At 43.1% G+C, this 14,518-nt stretch overlaps 1 protein-coding gene across 1 annotated transcript in view; it reads right to left on the bottom strand.

Moving 5' to 3' along the window:
* The window catches only part of LOC126636231 (vesicle-associated membrane protein 2-like), a 51,220-nt gene extending 41,022 nt beyond the window's left edge, over positions 1-10,198 (bottom strand). Inside the window, exon 1 of the mRNA XM_050308209.1 lies at positions 9,945-10,198. Within this exon, the coding sequence (XP_050164166.1) occupies positions 9,945-9,946 (2 nt within the window). The 5' untranslated portion in view covers positions 9,947-10,198. The remainder of the gene's footprint in view (positions 1-9,944) is intronic.
* Between the last annotated feature and the right edge of the window lie 4,320 nt (positions 10,199-14,518).

Below are 14,518 nucleotides of genomic sequence, written 5' to 3'. Positions count from 1 at the left end.
ATTTTTTATCCTAAATCCTAGATGATAATATTTTTAAAGAGAGAAAACAATCTTTATCAAGTACTTGCCTTCATTATTTACATGAAAAATCCCACAAGCAACCTGCACACTCAGTTTCCAAGCAAAACAAAGGTAACAGAAACAAACATAAGCCTTTGTGAAAAATCCTTTGATTAGGGGAGCTTTGCAAATGGTTACATATAAACACTGAAACATGACTACTCTGGTCCAGTTTATGGAAAGAGCTGCCCTTACTGTAAGTAGACAAGCAGTGCGAGAACAAACACAGACACAAGCACCATCACCAAACTACCAGGAAAAAAAAAAAAAAAAGTAAAGTTTTAAATTAAATGAACTTTTAGCTAGTCACTGGTTAGGTTTTGTTGAACGTTTAATGTTTTATAATATTTGGGGATTTTTCAGGTTCACTCAGCAGAGTAAGTAATGCTTAATTCATTGGGAGTTAGTTACCTTCTGAACTAATTTTTGCTACTTTCAATGTTTCCTTTCAAGTTATGCAATGCTACTGCAGCATCTCAAAGTGAAAGTACCTTGTACAGAATGATTTAGCTCTGAGCTGAGCCTGATCCACACTCAATAGCTGTGTTGCCTCTGAGGATTTTGGATTTAGCTTCCTAGACAGCTATGACCTCTTGGACTCCTTTTCCCTTTGCGAGGTAGCACTTAAACTTCTACATGACTTCAGTATTAGCAACCATCCAGTGCAATCAAACATAAGGTTTCTGGAGTTCTTTCACTTGCTACAAGAACTACAGATTCCTCCAAGACTACAGCAAGTTACTCAGAAATCTTGCTACCCCTTGCTCACTGACAGCACACAGGAATGAGGATATTTTTGAGAAGAACTCTGCTCTTCTCTCTGGGTTCATTGCTTCCTTCTCCAAGGTGCAGACCCTCTCTTGATTCTTACACACAGATACACACACTCTGACTTATTCTTTCCTCTGCCCAAATATAGTGTTTGACTCTGCAAGTGTTCTGTTTTAGTCAAAGTGCCTTCTTTCTGCATGGCAAGTTTCACCATCCAGACTGCTCATGAAACAGGAGGGGCTGGGAGAGGCGGCTCAGGACTGAACACAGTATTTCTAAAACTGTGGTGGTGAAGGAGCTCCTCAGCAAACAGCTATCTGGGAGTCAGCAGCAAGAAAAATACCGACTTGCACAGTTCATAAGTGTGCCAGGTGGGGGTTAAACAACAAAAGCACCTGTCAGCTGTGATTTCTGTTAGGAGATCATTCTACTGCTAAAACATCTCAGTCTCTGCACAGACCTTAATCAAATCTGCTCATTCTCCCCTATAGTCAACTGCACAGAACTGATTGTCGCTACAAGGGCAATGAACATGCTGGTGGAAAGGTCTTTGCTTTAACATTGCTGCTGAAGCCACACATGAGTTATGAAGATGAAAGATGAGACTGTGTTGCTTCATGTTGATAAAGCAATTGAGACTGACATGAAAAATGTGCCATGAAAAATGCCAAGACGTGGGGCATATTCTGCCTTTCCATTCCCTTCTCCCAGTCTTCCTAAAATGTTCAGTGCAAAGAAAAAAGCATCAAGGTGTTAAGTGACTTGGTATATTTTTGTATTTATATCATCTAGTAAACGAAATTGCTGAAAAATGTCACAGTGTGATCTTCATGTATGTGTGGGAGACAATATCTCAGCTGTCAGGGAATGACTGTACAGCTCCCTGCTGGAAAGAAGAAGTCAAACATTTCACAGACTTTTATAGGCTGGTGGGATCTCTGCTAAACACTTGGGATATCCAGACTTGATTGCTTCCAGGAAGATATCTGCTGATTCATCCTGGCAGTACCCACTCTCAAGCTGAGCTCTCCCCAGATCCCAATCAGCAGAAAGTCTTTCAACCACAGTGCTGACACCAGCTCAGAGAATTCTGCCTTGAAATTCTTAGGAAAGCCGGTGGGCTAAAAGTCATCATCAAACCTCAGTCAGCTTTTGAAGTGGAAGAAACAACCCCCATGCCCAGAGCCTTCTGGAAGGACTGTTCTGTCAATGCACTTGTGATGTTTTTGCTGCTGTTGATTAAAGCTCTTTGTTCCTTTGCTTCCCTTCCCCTTTCCACACCTGAATTGCCACCATGGGTGACAGGTGCTGGATGACAGGTGCTCTCTCTGTGCACACACTGGAAATGGATACTACTGGAGACACATGAAGGAAAGAGAAGGGGAAGCATTCAGAGCTATCAGCAAACCTACCTGGAGTTCAGGAAGATTTCCCACAGATCAACCTAAAAGAGTGAGGGACAGAGAAGGAAAGAGAGGGGGTGAGAGAGTTTCGTCTCTTTTTTTTGATGTGGTTCAGGATCTTTGAGAGCAATAAGAAATGTACAGGCTTAGAATTCCCCTGTAAACTCCAAAATAATGTACAGAACACAAAGTCATGCAATAGTCTGTGCCAACAGCTGGTGGGTAAGAGCAGATCAGGTTTGTTCTTTCAGGCAGCAGTGCCCTTTGCCTTACTGCAGCACACTGTAATTAAGGCCCTGCGTAGGGCCAGATTCACTAGCACGATAAAGAGGAGTTATTTTTGTATGTGAATTCAGATGAACAAATGCAATTTCTAACCATTAACCTCTTGAAGTAGATAACAAGTGGGTTTAGGGATAATTGGTGATTTTCATAGTTTCTAGGAAAGCTTTATCAGGACCCTTATGTTTCGAAAACTCTGAGACGTTGCGTGATCCAGGACGTCAGTGTCTAAAAAGGCAATGAGTGCATTACAACACCCCCACATCCCAGAGCCAGCTCCCCTGCCTTTCTGTGTGTGCAGAGGAGATGCTGAGAAGCCTAGGGAGCCAATTCCCAAGTCCTCTCCCTCCCTTGCTTGTACACAGGCAACCACATTTCAGTAGAGCTGAGTACTTGGGTGGATCGCTCATTTTGCAGGTTCAGAGACTGATTCCAGCAAGAACTGGAGTTTGCAAGGCTCACTGGGAAAACTCGCTCCTCACCTCTCCTCCAGAGGTACATGAAATCTAGTATGAGGAAGGACAGGGAAGTATGGAGGGGCAGGGAAGATGCTGGGCTAAGGATCCATCCTGCTTCTGACAGCCCAGCAACAAAAGGAACCTGTTACCAGCATGGACGTTGGGAGCCTACTCTGCTGAGTGAGCTCCTGCACAGCTCCACAGACCAGGATCCACCTCCACAGCCATGCCCAAACACAGACCTTTGTGCTGATCCAACAGCCACCATTTTGGTGAATAAACCAGGGATTAAACTCACCATTTCCAGAAGTTACAAACTCTGCTGCAAAAGCCACAGCTCTGTAGCAGTGGGTCACAACTCCTGCCGTGGCCAGCACACCACTCCCTGCTAACCTTAACTTGATATAAGCACAGATGATTTTATTTAAATGATCGCTGCACTACTGAGGCAGCATTTACAGGGGAACAGAACAATAGCTTTTCTAAGCTACCAAGCTCTTGCAAGACATGATGTAGGGAGATGGGAGCTGACACCAAGCTAGAGCAGATGGCATTGAAGATGAAAGATGAGAAAGCTCACTTGCAGGGAACCTGGGTTTTGTTCTCTGTGGGAGGAACATGAACTTTTCCATTCAAGCCAAATTTAATAATGCATTCCAGTGATCTGCATTTTTTTAAGCTCCCACATTTCCTCCCTTCTTGAATACCATATGTTTTCTCCTTCTATTAGAGGTATTTCTGTGGCATCCACTGCCAACAGGTTGAAAATCAAAGTGCTACCAAGTTGTCATGGATGAAACATCAATATCTTGAATGTTTGGGAAACAGCCAAATGTTAGTTTAATTAGCTTGAACATATTCAATTTGGACTGACCTTTTCAAAGAGAATCAAAGAAGCACTGAGGTTGGAAGCAACCTCTGGAGATCATCTAGTGCAACCATCTGTTCAAAGCAGAGCCCATTAGATGAACTTGCTTAGGACACCATCCAGTCAGATTTTTTAGTATCTCCCAAAACAATTTATAAAGTATTTCTCCTGAACAGGGGCGCTACAGTCCTTCCAGAAGTTATTTCAAACCAAATTTTGCAACTTTATTTCCTATGATGCAAAGAAATCTTTTGATAATTTTGTAACATAACACATTTTCCTGAATCCAGAATAGGAAATAAGAAAAACCTTTTTGCTACAATGACTGCATTTTTAATACTGTTCACTTTTCAAATTTCAATTTCCAATTAAAATTTTAAAAGTTCAGTATATAAATTCTCATCTCTGTCTTGTGTAAGCACCTTAAAAGAAAATCAGCACCTCTCCAGTCTCAGGGACTAAGAACAGTTCAGTACCACACTTACTGCTGAGTATTTCCTCTCTTCAGCTCTTTTCCAGACCCCATAAGGAGTTTTGGAAACTCTGTGGACATTTGCTTGCCTACTCAGACTCCAGCACAAGGACACCATTGGATGAAGCAGGACACATCACAGCCTCTGGTGTCTTCCTCCCACCCAGCACTTCTGTTTCTGTCTCCAGCTACTTGCAGAGGCCACTTCAATTCGGCATAGTATTGACATATTTCATAATATTAAAACCTTCAGTGAAGTTCACAGCACTGACTCATCATAAATACAAACTGTCAGCTCTCTGGTGCTTCCAAATATGCAGTGATCACATACTGGAAACCATTCCCATACATTTACTGGTTAACACTGAGAGTCCACTGCAAAAGATAAGAAGGTACTTTAAAAAAAAAAAAAAACCAAAGTAAAACACAACTCCTGAAATAATGTTGATTTTATCTCTAAAAGATGTTCATAGGAAAATCTCTATTTTCTAAAAGAGTTCTCTTTTGACCCTGTGATACTGAGTCTGGGTGTAATTTAAAACACCGGACAATTTTTTCTCTCATTTATTCTGAAAAATAAATATTTTTATGTTTCTCACTAAATTTTTCATCCAAAAAGATCATGGAACTGGATCACATAATTCAGATCATTTGGTCAGGAACTTCCATTCTAGTTATTCCACCCAGTACAGAAGCTACAACAGAATTGCAACTGACAAAACACTTACTTGCAAATGTACAGACAGCTCTATTTCAATGAGTTACTTCTTTACACTGAAAAAACATAAGGTTGTCATAACTGAGCAGTTAAAAAAAAAAAAGCCTTGCAATCACTCGATGGTTCTTCAGTGAATAACGCAAAAGAGTTTAAAGGGCTCAGGCACAGACCTCAGGAAAAAGAGAATTGCATCATTAAAAAACCCCAGCCCAGTTAATTGCAGGTAATGGCTACGAATAATGACAGCAGAGAACACGGAATGACGTAGGGGAGAGAATATTCTGAGTCGTAATTGCTTAAAACGAGCAGTTCAGTCAATCTGAACTTATTTGGGACAGTCTGTCCTGCCCCTGCCAGGGCACTGTAAACATTTGGCTAAAGCAGTCAAGGAGCATCTTCCATGTGTTCTGCACCCTGCAGATGGTGGCAGAAGAGCTGTCCCTGCCTGTTCACGTCGGGAACATCCTGTACACACAAATATGGCTCTGTGACCTAATTTGTCAGAAGAATTAATATTTAATTATGTAAATAGCACCTAAAACGGGGAAATGTTCCTTTGGCAGACCAATTCAGCTTCTAGTGCAGCCTCTTTAGGTGTCCTCCACAGCTGGAACTGCCTATGTTAAATGCCTTTAAGTCAATAGGAACAAGTTATGGCCACTGCACGGCAGAACGAATGAGAGCTAAAAGTCACAAGGACAGGGACCACCAAACTAAATATATTTGGGTTTCATCTACCTCACATTAGCCTGTTTTGGAGAATATGTGTACTTGTCACATATAATTCTCAGTTGCTCCCATTCTGAGATTGTTTTCTTCACTGAGGTCCTCAAGACACTGTTCAGTTTGATCTCTACACTTTCAAACATTCATCACCCAAGCATCCAAAAGACTCATGACTTACTTGGGCCACCCTTATTTCAAACGGCAAGTTGAGTGTATCAGGAATAACACTTTATGGGAGTTTGAGGCATTTATTTTTAAAGCAATACATGAAGGTGATCTGTGTGTGCGTGATGCCACAAGAGAGCAAGTCAAGGGAAGCAAACAATGAACAAAACACAAGCACTCCTCTGGTGATGTCTCAAAGCAGCAGATTAAAAGCAGCTCCTATTCCCAATGCCCTCTTACCTCAGGAGCTGTGAGCCTTAGAACCAGCAAACAAGAGGCCGAATAGAGCCATGCTGAAAATTGGGTGCTTTCTGCTTCTCAACATCCTCTTCTCATGTACACAGCCCTGCTCCACAGAGTACAGCCTGATTATTTTCACTACAAGCTCCATTATGTCCCTTAAATGAGAAGAACAACCCACTCCTTCATAGCTGTGGTTGTGGTTGTGAACCAATACTAAAGACTCTCAAACCCCGGGTCCCTCTGGCTGACTGTAGGGAGGAGGCAGAATGTCAGCACATGTCAGTACTGAACTTAGCTTGGCTGGGTCTGAGGCAAGTGCTTGCCATGTGGAAAACCCCAGAGCTCCAGTGGACTCAAATCTTCCTGCCACCATGGATTTACAGAGCTCTTGGGAAACATATTTCTAAGGGAACACAGGCACTTACAGCATGGAACAGCTGCACCACTTGGAAACTTTATCCCTCCATTTCATGCTTGTTAAGACTTTCCTAGGACATGCACTAGCTGCATGCACTTTTGTAAGCCACTAAACTGTCTAAAAGCAGTGGATCAGGACTGTGTAGAGTACTGCATTGAATTGGTTTGTCTCTGCTGATCAGTACAAGAGAAGGGTAGGGAGATTCTGTCAAGTTTTATAAAATTATGCCCACAAAAGCAGGGCTAAGTACTGCTCTACTAACAGCAGGAGACCATAGCCATGACATTCTTCTCTGAGAAACTGAATAGACATTCAGTAAGAACAGACTCATTACTATTGCTGGAACCATTTAAATCCCATCCATCCCCTCCAGGATGTACCCCTTGCTGCTCTAAAACAGGCAGAAGGATTTTTTTTTAGGAAGCTCTAACTGCTACCCAAGGAATGAGATACAATTTTGCCCCAGGGAGAGCCAGGTGCTTTGCTTTGCTGCTTGTCTCACAAAAGTTGTACCCTGCAATAGAGCACATTTGTATTGGATTAATGTAATCAAAGGCACCCTGCTGTCTGGTCACTGACCTGTCTGTAAACAACAGATGACATGATGCCGTGAGCTACTATTATATATAATTACCTATTGAGTTGTGACCATTGTAAAGGAAACAAAACCATATACTTCACCTGCTGCTGTTGGTCTGTTTTCCAGGGAGGAACAAATCCTATAAGCACCTCAACTTTGAGGACCATTTTGTTCTCATCTCCTTCACTGCTCTTCACATCTCCTCCAAATACGTCTGTGTGCTCTTCCTTACATCTGGAACAATTTTCCCAGCTGCACTAGCAAAGTCCAGCCCTTCTCTGTTCTTGCTTTAAATCCCTTTTATATCCTTCTCCTGTCCTTCAACCTTTTGATGTCACAGTTTCCTCTCTGTGCCTGCACAAAGGTGAAAGTTGTCAGTAACCAGAATGTATCTCACCTGCCCTGGATTGTACTCACTGTGATAGAGGCCACAGGGACAGATTCCCACCTGATGTAACTCAGGCAGGTCTGCTGGAGTGATACACAACCATGAATCCCAGAAAACATGGTGAATAAGGAACACTTTTCTCTGGTTTCCAACACAAGAGTAAGATCAGAAGGAACCTGTTACCTGCCAGCTCAAAACCAACAGGAAGCACCTTTCACATCCTGTACGATCCAGCTGTGGAGCTCCTTGCCCCAGGACACTGCAAATCAAGCAACTGAACACCTTAATGAAATAACAAAATCCATCAGCAGTCATGAAATACAAAGAACTCTCCTCAGGTCCAGACACTGCCCAAGCCTTAAATTGTTGGAAACTGAGAAAATATTCTGGAAATACCACTGCATAGCCACTGTACTCCTCCCTGAGCACTCCCTGCAAGCTGCTTTACAGGGACAGGACACAGGATAGATGGAGCTGGCGTTTGACCCAGTGAAGGAAATCTTTATGAACAGCAGTTCCCACCAGCTGAAGACACAGCCCCGTGTCTCATGTGCACGTCTGTACAGCCACACGAGGAGCCCGAGACTCCTACAGGTGTAACAGCAGAGTAACCTCTGCAGAGTATTTGGTGCTCAATGGCAACCAGCTTTTGTAGTCAGTAAACTACAACTGTAGCTGCTGCTACAGGTCAGTAGCTAATACACACTTATCTCTGTTGTCCATCAGGAGCTCAGAAGCTACCAGAACATGATATTCATGCAGATAGATGTTCAAAGAAAAGTTTTCATTACAAGATATGGCAATGAAACAGAAGCCGATTGATGCTGCCAATGACAAGCTGCTTATTTGTCTTGGCTTTCTTTTGATTATCAAACTGAAAGTCTGTGTTGCCAAATTAGACAAAAACTGCTTTCCCTTTAACTTTTGTCAGAAGTCTGATGGAAATCCCCTACAGAAGAAATATGACCGAGTTATATTAGCATCATCCTTTCTTCTTCACTTACAAATGCTGTCACGAATACCTATTTACACCAAGACATGTACACATTACATTAAACATTACCTCGATTATTGCTCAGAGCAGCTTAGATTGTATACAACTGCAACAGCAAACTCTTATATTAATCACTGAAGAACAGCTCACATACAAATTAAAGTACTTGAAGTCATCACCTGGCTCAGGATAAACATGGCTGGGCAACAGGAGCTTACTGAACTGGGTTTACTAGATAGACTTTGGTGTTTATATAAGGAGTCTTCTATTTGATAGCAATTTTTTTAATTCCAAAGAATTCTTTGCTTTGGAAGTATTTTGGACATGATGGACAAAAGCTTACTGTCTGAGATATTATACAGGAAATAGCATTAAAGAAAAAAGCCAACGTTTCAGAATATGTGATTGTAGACTTTATTTTTTAAATGCCTCATGAAAAACAGTTGGTCATTGGAAATATTTTAAAAGTAATTCAATCACAGACTGCCAAGACTGCACTCCTCATCTTCTTTGCATCAACCAAGCTCCAGTTCTTCAGAGATCAGCCAATACCAGCACAAATGACTGCTTTAGACATCTTCTCTGGCTGTCCCTTAAGAGTCACTGGGAATGAATTGAGACAATAGTAAAATGATGCATTTAGCTGCCTGAATCCTTTTGTGAAGGAAGAGGGGTCTGATCAATTCCTACTTACCTCAGCACACTTCTGGTTTCAGAATTGACTTTGGGGTTTTCATCACTGCCTACCACAGAACGTTAATGCTTTCATTAATGCTAAATGTAAAGACTTGGAAGAGCTATTCGGAGAGATGCAAACAAGAAGGAACAGATCACTATCAAGCACTGCTCACAGGAAGCCATTGGTACTGGAGATGGTGAAGCTGAACTTATCAGACAGCCAGCATTTGGGAGAGAACGTTTCATTAAACAGTGAAACCAAACAGGACCCATTTGCTGTGGAGCAGCACCGCTGAGTGACTCACGCTACTGAAAAATCCTGACTTAACCTGTTGAAGGTCTTGGCCCAGCGTTTCCTTTTCAGTATTACCGAGCTAGAAACGTGTCAATAAACCTCTCCGCTGCTGCCTGGCAGCTGGGTAAGCAGCAGTGCGAGCTGCTGAGTGCTCGCAGGTTACCAGCAGCACGTTAGACCCGGCTGGTGCTGCCGCGGAGCCCCCGCCCTGCGAGCCCTTCCCAGCGCCCGCAGCCCCTCGGCGCCGGCCGCGGGGCTCCGGCAGCTCCACACGCTCCATCCCTGCGCCCATCCCCTCACCCCACCCCGCCGCACACCCCGACACGGACCCACGCCCTGCGGAAGCAACAGGGCAGCTCCCCGGCCCTCCGAGCCTTGGGGCAAGGGCCGGTGCCCGGGGGGCGGGCGCGGCCCCCGGTACTCACATGGCGAGGGGACGAGCGGGGTCTGCTGCCTCCCTCTCCAGCAAAGATGGCTTTCCGGCTCCGCGCCTGCTGCCAACGCTCTCCTACTGTTGTAGGCACTGTTGCTGAGATAGGAGGGGTAGGCACCGGCTACTGAGCATGCCTGCGCCTCATCACAGGGTAGGAAGTAGAGACAAGGCACGGAGATACCCCCTCCCCACCCTCACGCCAGCCAGGAGAAAGTCCAGGAGTGACGAACGCGAACGGAGGCTCCGGCTCCTGCCCACATCCCGCCTCCTCCCCGTGCGGAGCAGGCAGCGTCTGGCTGGGTGTGGTCACCGGAGCGGGGCTCACTCCAGCCAGGACGCTTGCGGGGATTTAGGTGAAAACGTTTGTGTGTTTTTGCAACAGCCTTCTGTCTCCTCTCTTTTCTAGAAAGAAAGAGGAGGAAAAAAAAGAGAGAATCAAGAATGGTATTGCTGTTCAATCCGTGCTGTCATAGGTGAGTACTTGTGAATGAAAAAAGGCAAACTGTCAGGATTATAATGCCTACCCACAACACAGAGCAAGCCCATAGTCAGATAAGCTACTGGAACAGCCACTGATTGTGAAATGGTTGTGTCTCAGATGAAGTATCGCAGGTGCCAGGTCTCTGCTCCTGGCTTTAACTTCACCTCACACTAAACCTACCCACACATCCAGTCTCACCCTTGAATCTCCTTCATTATCATCAGCACTTCCCCTGCATGTCCCACACCCTTGTACAGCACAAAACTTCTTCTGAAGCAGAACATGCTCCTTTACATTGAAACCAAGGCCATCGTATACTCTAAACAGAGGCCAATGAAGAAGAAAGTTTTTCAAGAAGTGGCACTTACCATTGCTGTTCCCAATGATAACTTGCTCCATTTCGCTTGTAAAAAGATACATTACCTGTCACTGCCTTTCCATCAGTGTCAGTGGTGGAACTCCTCAGAACACAAGCTGTTAAAACCAGGAATCTGGGTAAGGCAAGGGCTTACCCGGAACACAAAGCAGCTTTTGTAAGACCTCAGATCTCGAGGTGCCTTCTGGAGATAGAGTACAACAGTGTCATCAGATAAAATCTGTGTTTTCTTCTGTGGGAGTCAAAGAAAAAGTGAATTGTTCCTCAAAGTAACAGGCAAAGGCACAGGTACTAGGGGTGTGGAACACATCAGTCCCAATGTCTTAAACTTGTGATCAGTCAGTTGAGTATTTTCACAAAGAAAGTAACCAGGGAATGTGACAACACCCAGAGTGGTGGTTACCCAGCCTAGACCTTAGGACACTCAGTTATTGCCTAAATCCAGGCTCAGATGCTGTTTCAGCCTAACTCAGATGCAAGCCCTTGGCTGTCAGCTCTGAAGGGGATCCAAACCTTTGGGGGAATGGTGGAACTCCTCAGAGTGACTTAATCACAGGAACCTCTCTCCCCTCTCCCTCTGCTACCTGAGAACTTCCTCACAGCATTATACCTGCTGCCACTGGAGGGTGAGTCTGTCTCTTCTCCTGAAGGTAATTATTTGCATGAATGAATAAACGTCATTTTGAGCCTTACTTTTCTACATTTGACCATATCAGCCTGGCCCTGAGAAGCTTTTCCTGATGGAAGTAAAAAAAAAAAATCAAACTGGATTTTCTCTATGTAAGGATGGAGTTTCAACCGATGCCCTGATGACAGAAGATTCCTGACAAGCTTTAAGCTTTATCCATCCACAGATTATTTAGCTCAGCACTTCTCATCTGGAATTCCTCCATAATCTTTCCTCATGAGGATGGTTTACTTTTCACATATTCTAGACAAAGATACATTATCTGAGACCCCTGTAGCATACAGCCACACCAACGCCCACACATAGGCATACACTGAGTACAGGTACCACCTGCTACCAGTCTTCAAACCCCAACCACACTCACATACTGAGGAAATGAAAAGTCATGCAAGTCTGAGAGGCCAGGAGCTTCTGGGACAGAAGGACCTGCTATCTAGAGCTTCCTGCCCCCTCTGTGCTATCAATTCATGTCATTATGTGGAGAGTAGAACAAGTATTGATGCCAGACCAAAGCTCACAAGACTCAAAAAAAACCTCCCTGGAAGACTCCAAACCCAACTTATTAAAATGTTTTATTATGCAAACTATCCAGAGCACATGATACAGTGTTTATGCTGCCTTCATGACAGCTTTATCCTGATTGAAGGGGAACTGAAAATACACCCATGAGCATAAAGGTGAAATGGTAGTCAGAAAAATTAAAAAGCAGTAGAAACATACAGGAATAATACCTCAATCCTTGTGAAAAGAGTGCAGAATGAGCTGAAGTTGGAACAGTGCACCACAGCATATGCCCACAGCTTTCTCTAATGTGATACAGGAGAGTTCTCAAAACCAAATTAAATAACGTCACTGGACTGTGGCTGCTAAAGAAGAATTTCCTACCAGCTAATGAAGGCATCACCATTCCAGTCCCAGATCGTGATCCTGAAGAAAATTCACAGCTAAACTGGGGGACATTTTCCTTTAGCCCTACATTCCCTCGAGCTCACAGCCTGCCATTAAAGGCTACCAAAGCCTTTGGTGTAAGAAGAGATGCAGAGACACCCTGTGGTGGCAAAATAATACGATCAGAATTAGGTCCAACAGCTGAAATTTCATTTAAAACACAGAAGTGGATCAGAAAAGCTACATCCTGGGGACACTGAGAAATTCTCCCCAAGTTGCTATTCATGTAATTTCCTCTCTCCAGACATCCTTTCCTGTCTGGCATCTTTTACTCTGTGTGTTTGCATGACAGTCCCTGCCAGAAAGATTTTACCTCTTATTCTGTTTGTACTTTTACTCCAGAGGACAGCAGCTGAATCACGGCTGCAACAGTTGGAGGGATGGCCGTGGAAATGCTCTGCTTTTGGGAAATAGCTTCCTGCATCTTCAGCCTGCCAGTCTTGGCTAGGGAAAACAATCAGTCTTTTGTAAACTGTTGCTGTTGATTTTTTACCCCATCCATAATTCATATTTTGTCCTGAAGTCCAGTTTTATACATGAAAGCAGTTTCAGAGGCACCAATACACCGCTCAGGACATCCAGAAATGAAAGCTATCAACAACCAGCATCTGTGCAGATCAGTTTTGGTATTTGAAGTCTTGCAGGTCTAGACCTTGCTTATAATGAACTTAAGACAACCTACAGATACAACACTGAGGTTCCTGAAAATGTTGTCCATTGGTCATACACGATCTTCATCTGAAGGAAACATTTTCTCCCAGACCTGCAAGTACAATCCCCATTTTAAAGAGTCATCAACAAAACAACTCTATTAGTGCTTGATAAGAAAGGTGAGAACGATTGGTTGGTAGATAGAAAGCCATGGTAGTCAAGTTTCACAAGATTTAAGCAGAGAAGAAAAGCAAGGCAAATAAATCAATTATTCAAATGCTGATTTGGCAACACTTTTAAACAGATAGTTAAAGTATAGAAGGATTTAGCCTCACATCATTAGAACTAATTACACTCCACATAGCCAGACAAATTCATCTTTAAAAGAGAAATAAAATACTATATGTCCAAAGTATAATTTTTCAAAAATTATCTAAAAGGCTTAAAAAAAGATCTGAGTATCTTCAGTGCTTTGTTACCAATTTTTACATGTTTACTTTCACTGTTACATTTTCTTCTCTTGATCTTTTAGACAAGTGATATCAGTACTGAAAGACCCTTCAGTGAGAAGCTTTTGAAGCTCCCTCGTCAGAAGCGAGGTAGATGTCTGCCTCCCCAGTTGCTGATTTTATTAGACACAGATTGTTCTGTTCTGCAGAGCTTCGCCTCAGCATCACTGTATGCCTAAAACGGGTCTGGAACTTGCAGATTATTTCGTCACCAATTAAAACCCAAAGTCTGTAATTTTGAGGTATGTAATTTTCTTTCATTCACAACTCCTATTCCTTCATATCTTAGTAATTCTTTAGTGACAGTTTCCTTTTACAAGTCAGTGAACTGTTTGTAATTCCATTCATAAATGGTCTTTTCTGCCATTTCTGTGGGAGATACAAGTCTGATTTACCTGGGTTCTGTTAAAACACTGGGTGTCTCATGACCATGCCTGAGCAGCAAGGTGTGTCACTCTGTTTTCCTTCAAGGAATTTACAGTTTCTTGTTAATGTGTATTAACATGCAATTTTGGTACATGATTATAACACAACTTAAAACTATTTCAAGATGTGATCCTGCAAAGCATTTGTAAATCGAGTCCCAGTCCCTGCCTGTGTGTGTCCTAAGGTATGAACTGGCTATGGAGAACTGTGCTTAAAAGGCTGGGAGGGATTGAGGGGAGAGCAGTGTACAAGGAGAGAAGAGATGAAGACTAAAAGCAGAAAAGTTCAAAATGATTGTCAATTTTGTTTTTAAGCCCACAAACTTTGTGTGATTTTGTATAGAAGATTTGTGGGAAATATTTTTAGCAGGCAGGAACAAGACAATAGACATAGGAGGGGGTGAACACGACCCTCCAAGTCAAGCAACCAAAAGTTAATGCAATTACCAAGTATCAAATGTAGCACAGAGAGACTAATTCAATGAGAG

Source organism: Myiozetetes cayanensis, unplaced genomic scaffold (assembly GCF_022539395.1).
Source record: "Myiozetetes cayanensis isolate MyiCay16 unplaced genomic scaffold, myiCay2020 scf13, whole genome shotgun sequence".
NCBI lineage: Eukaryota > Metazoa > Chordata > Aves > Passeriformes > Tyrannidae > Myiozetetes > Myiozetetes cayanensis.
This window is presented reverse-complemented; position numbering and strand designations above follow the sequence as displayed.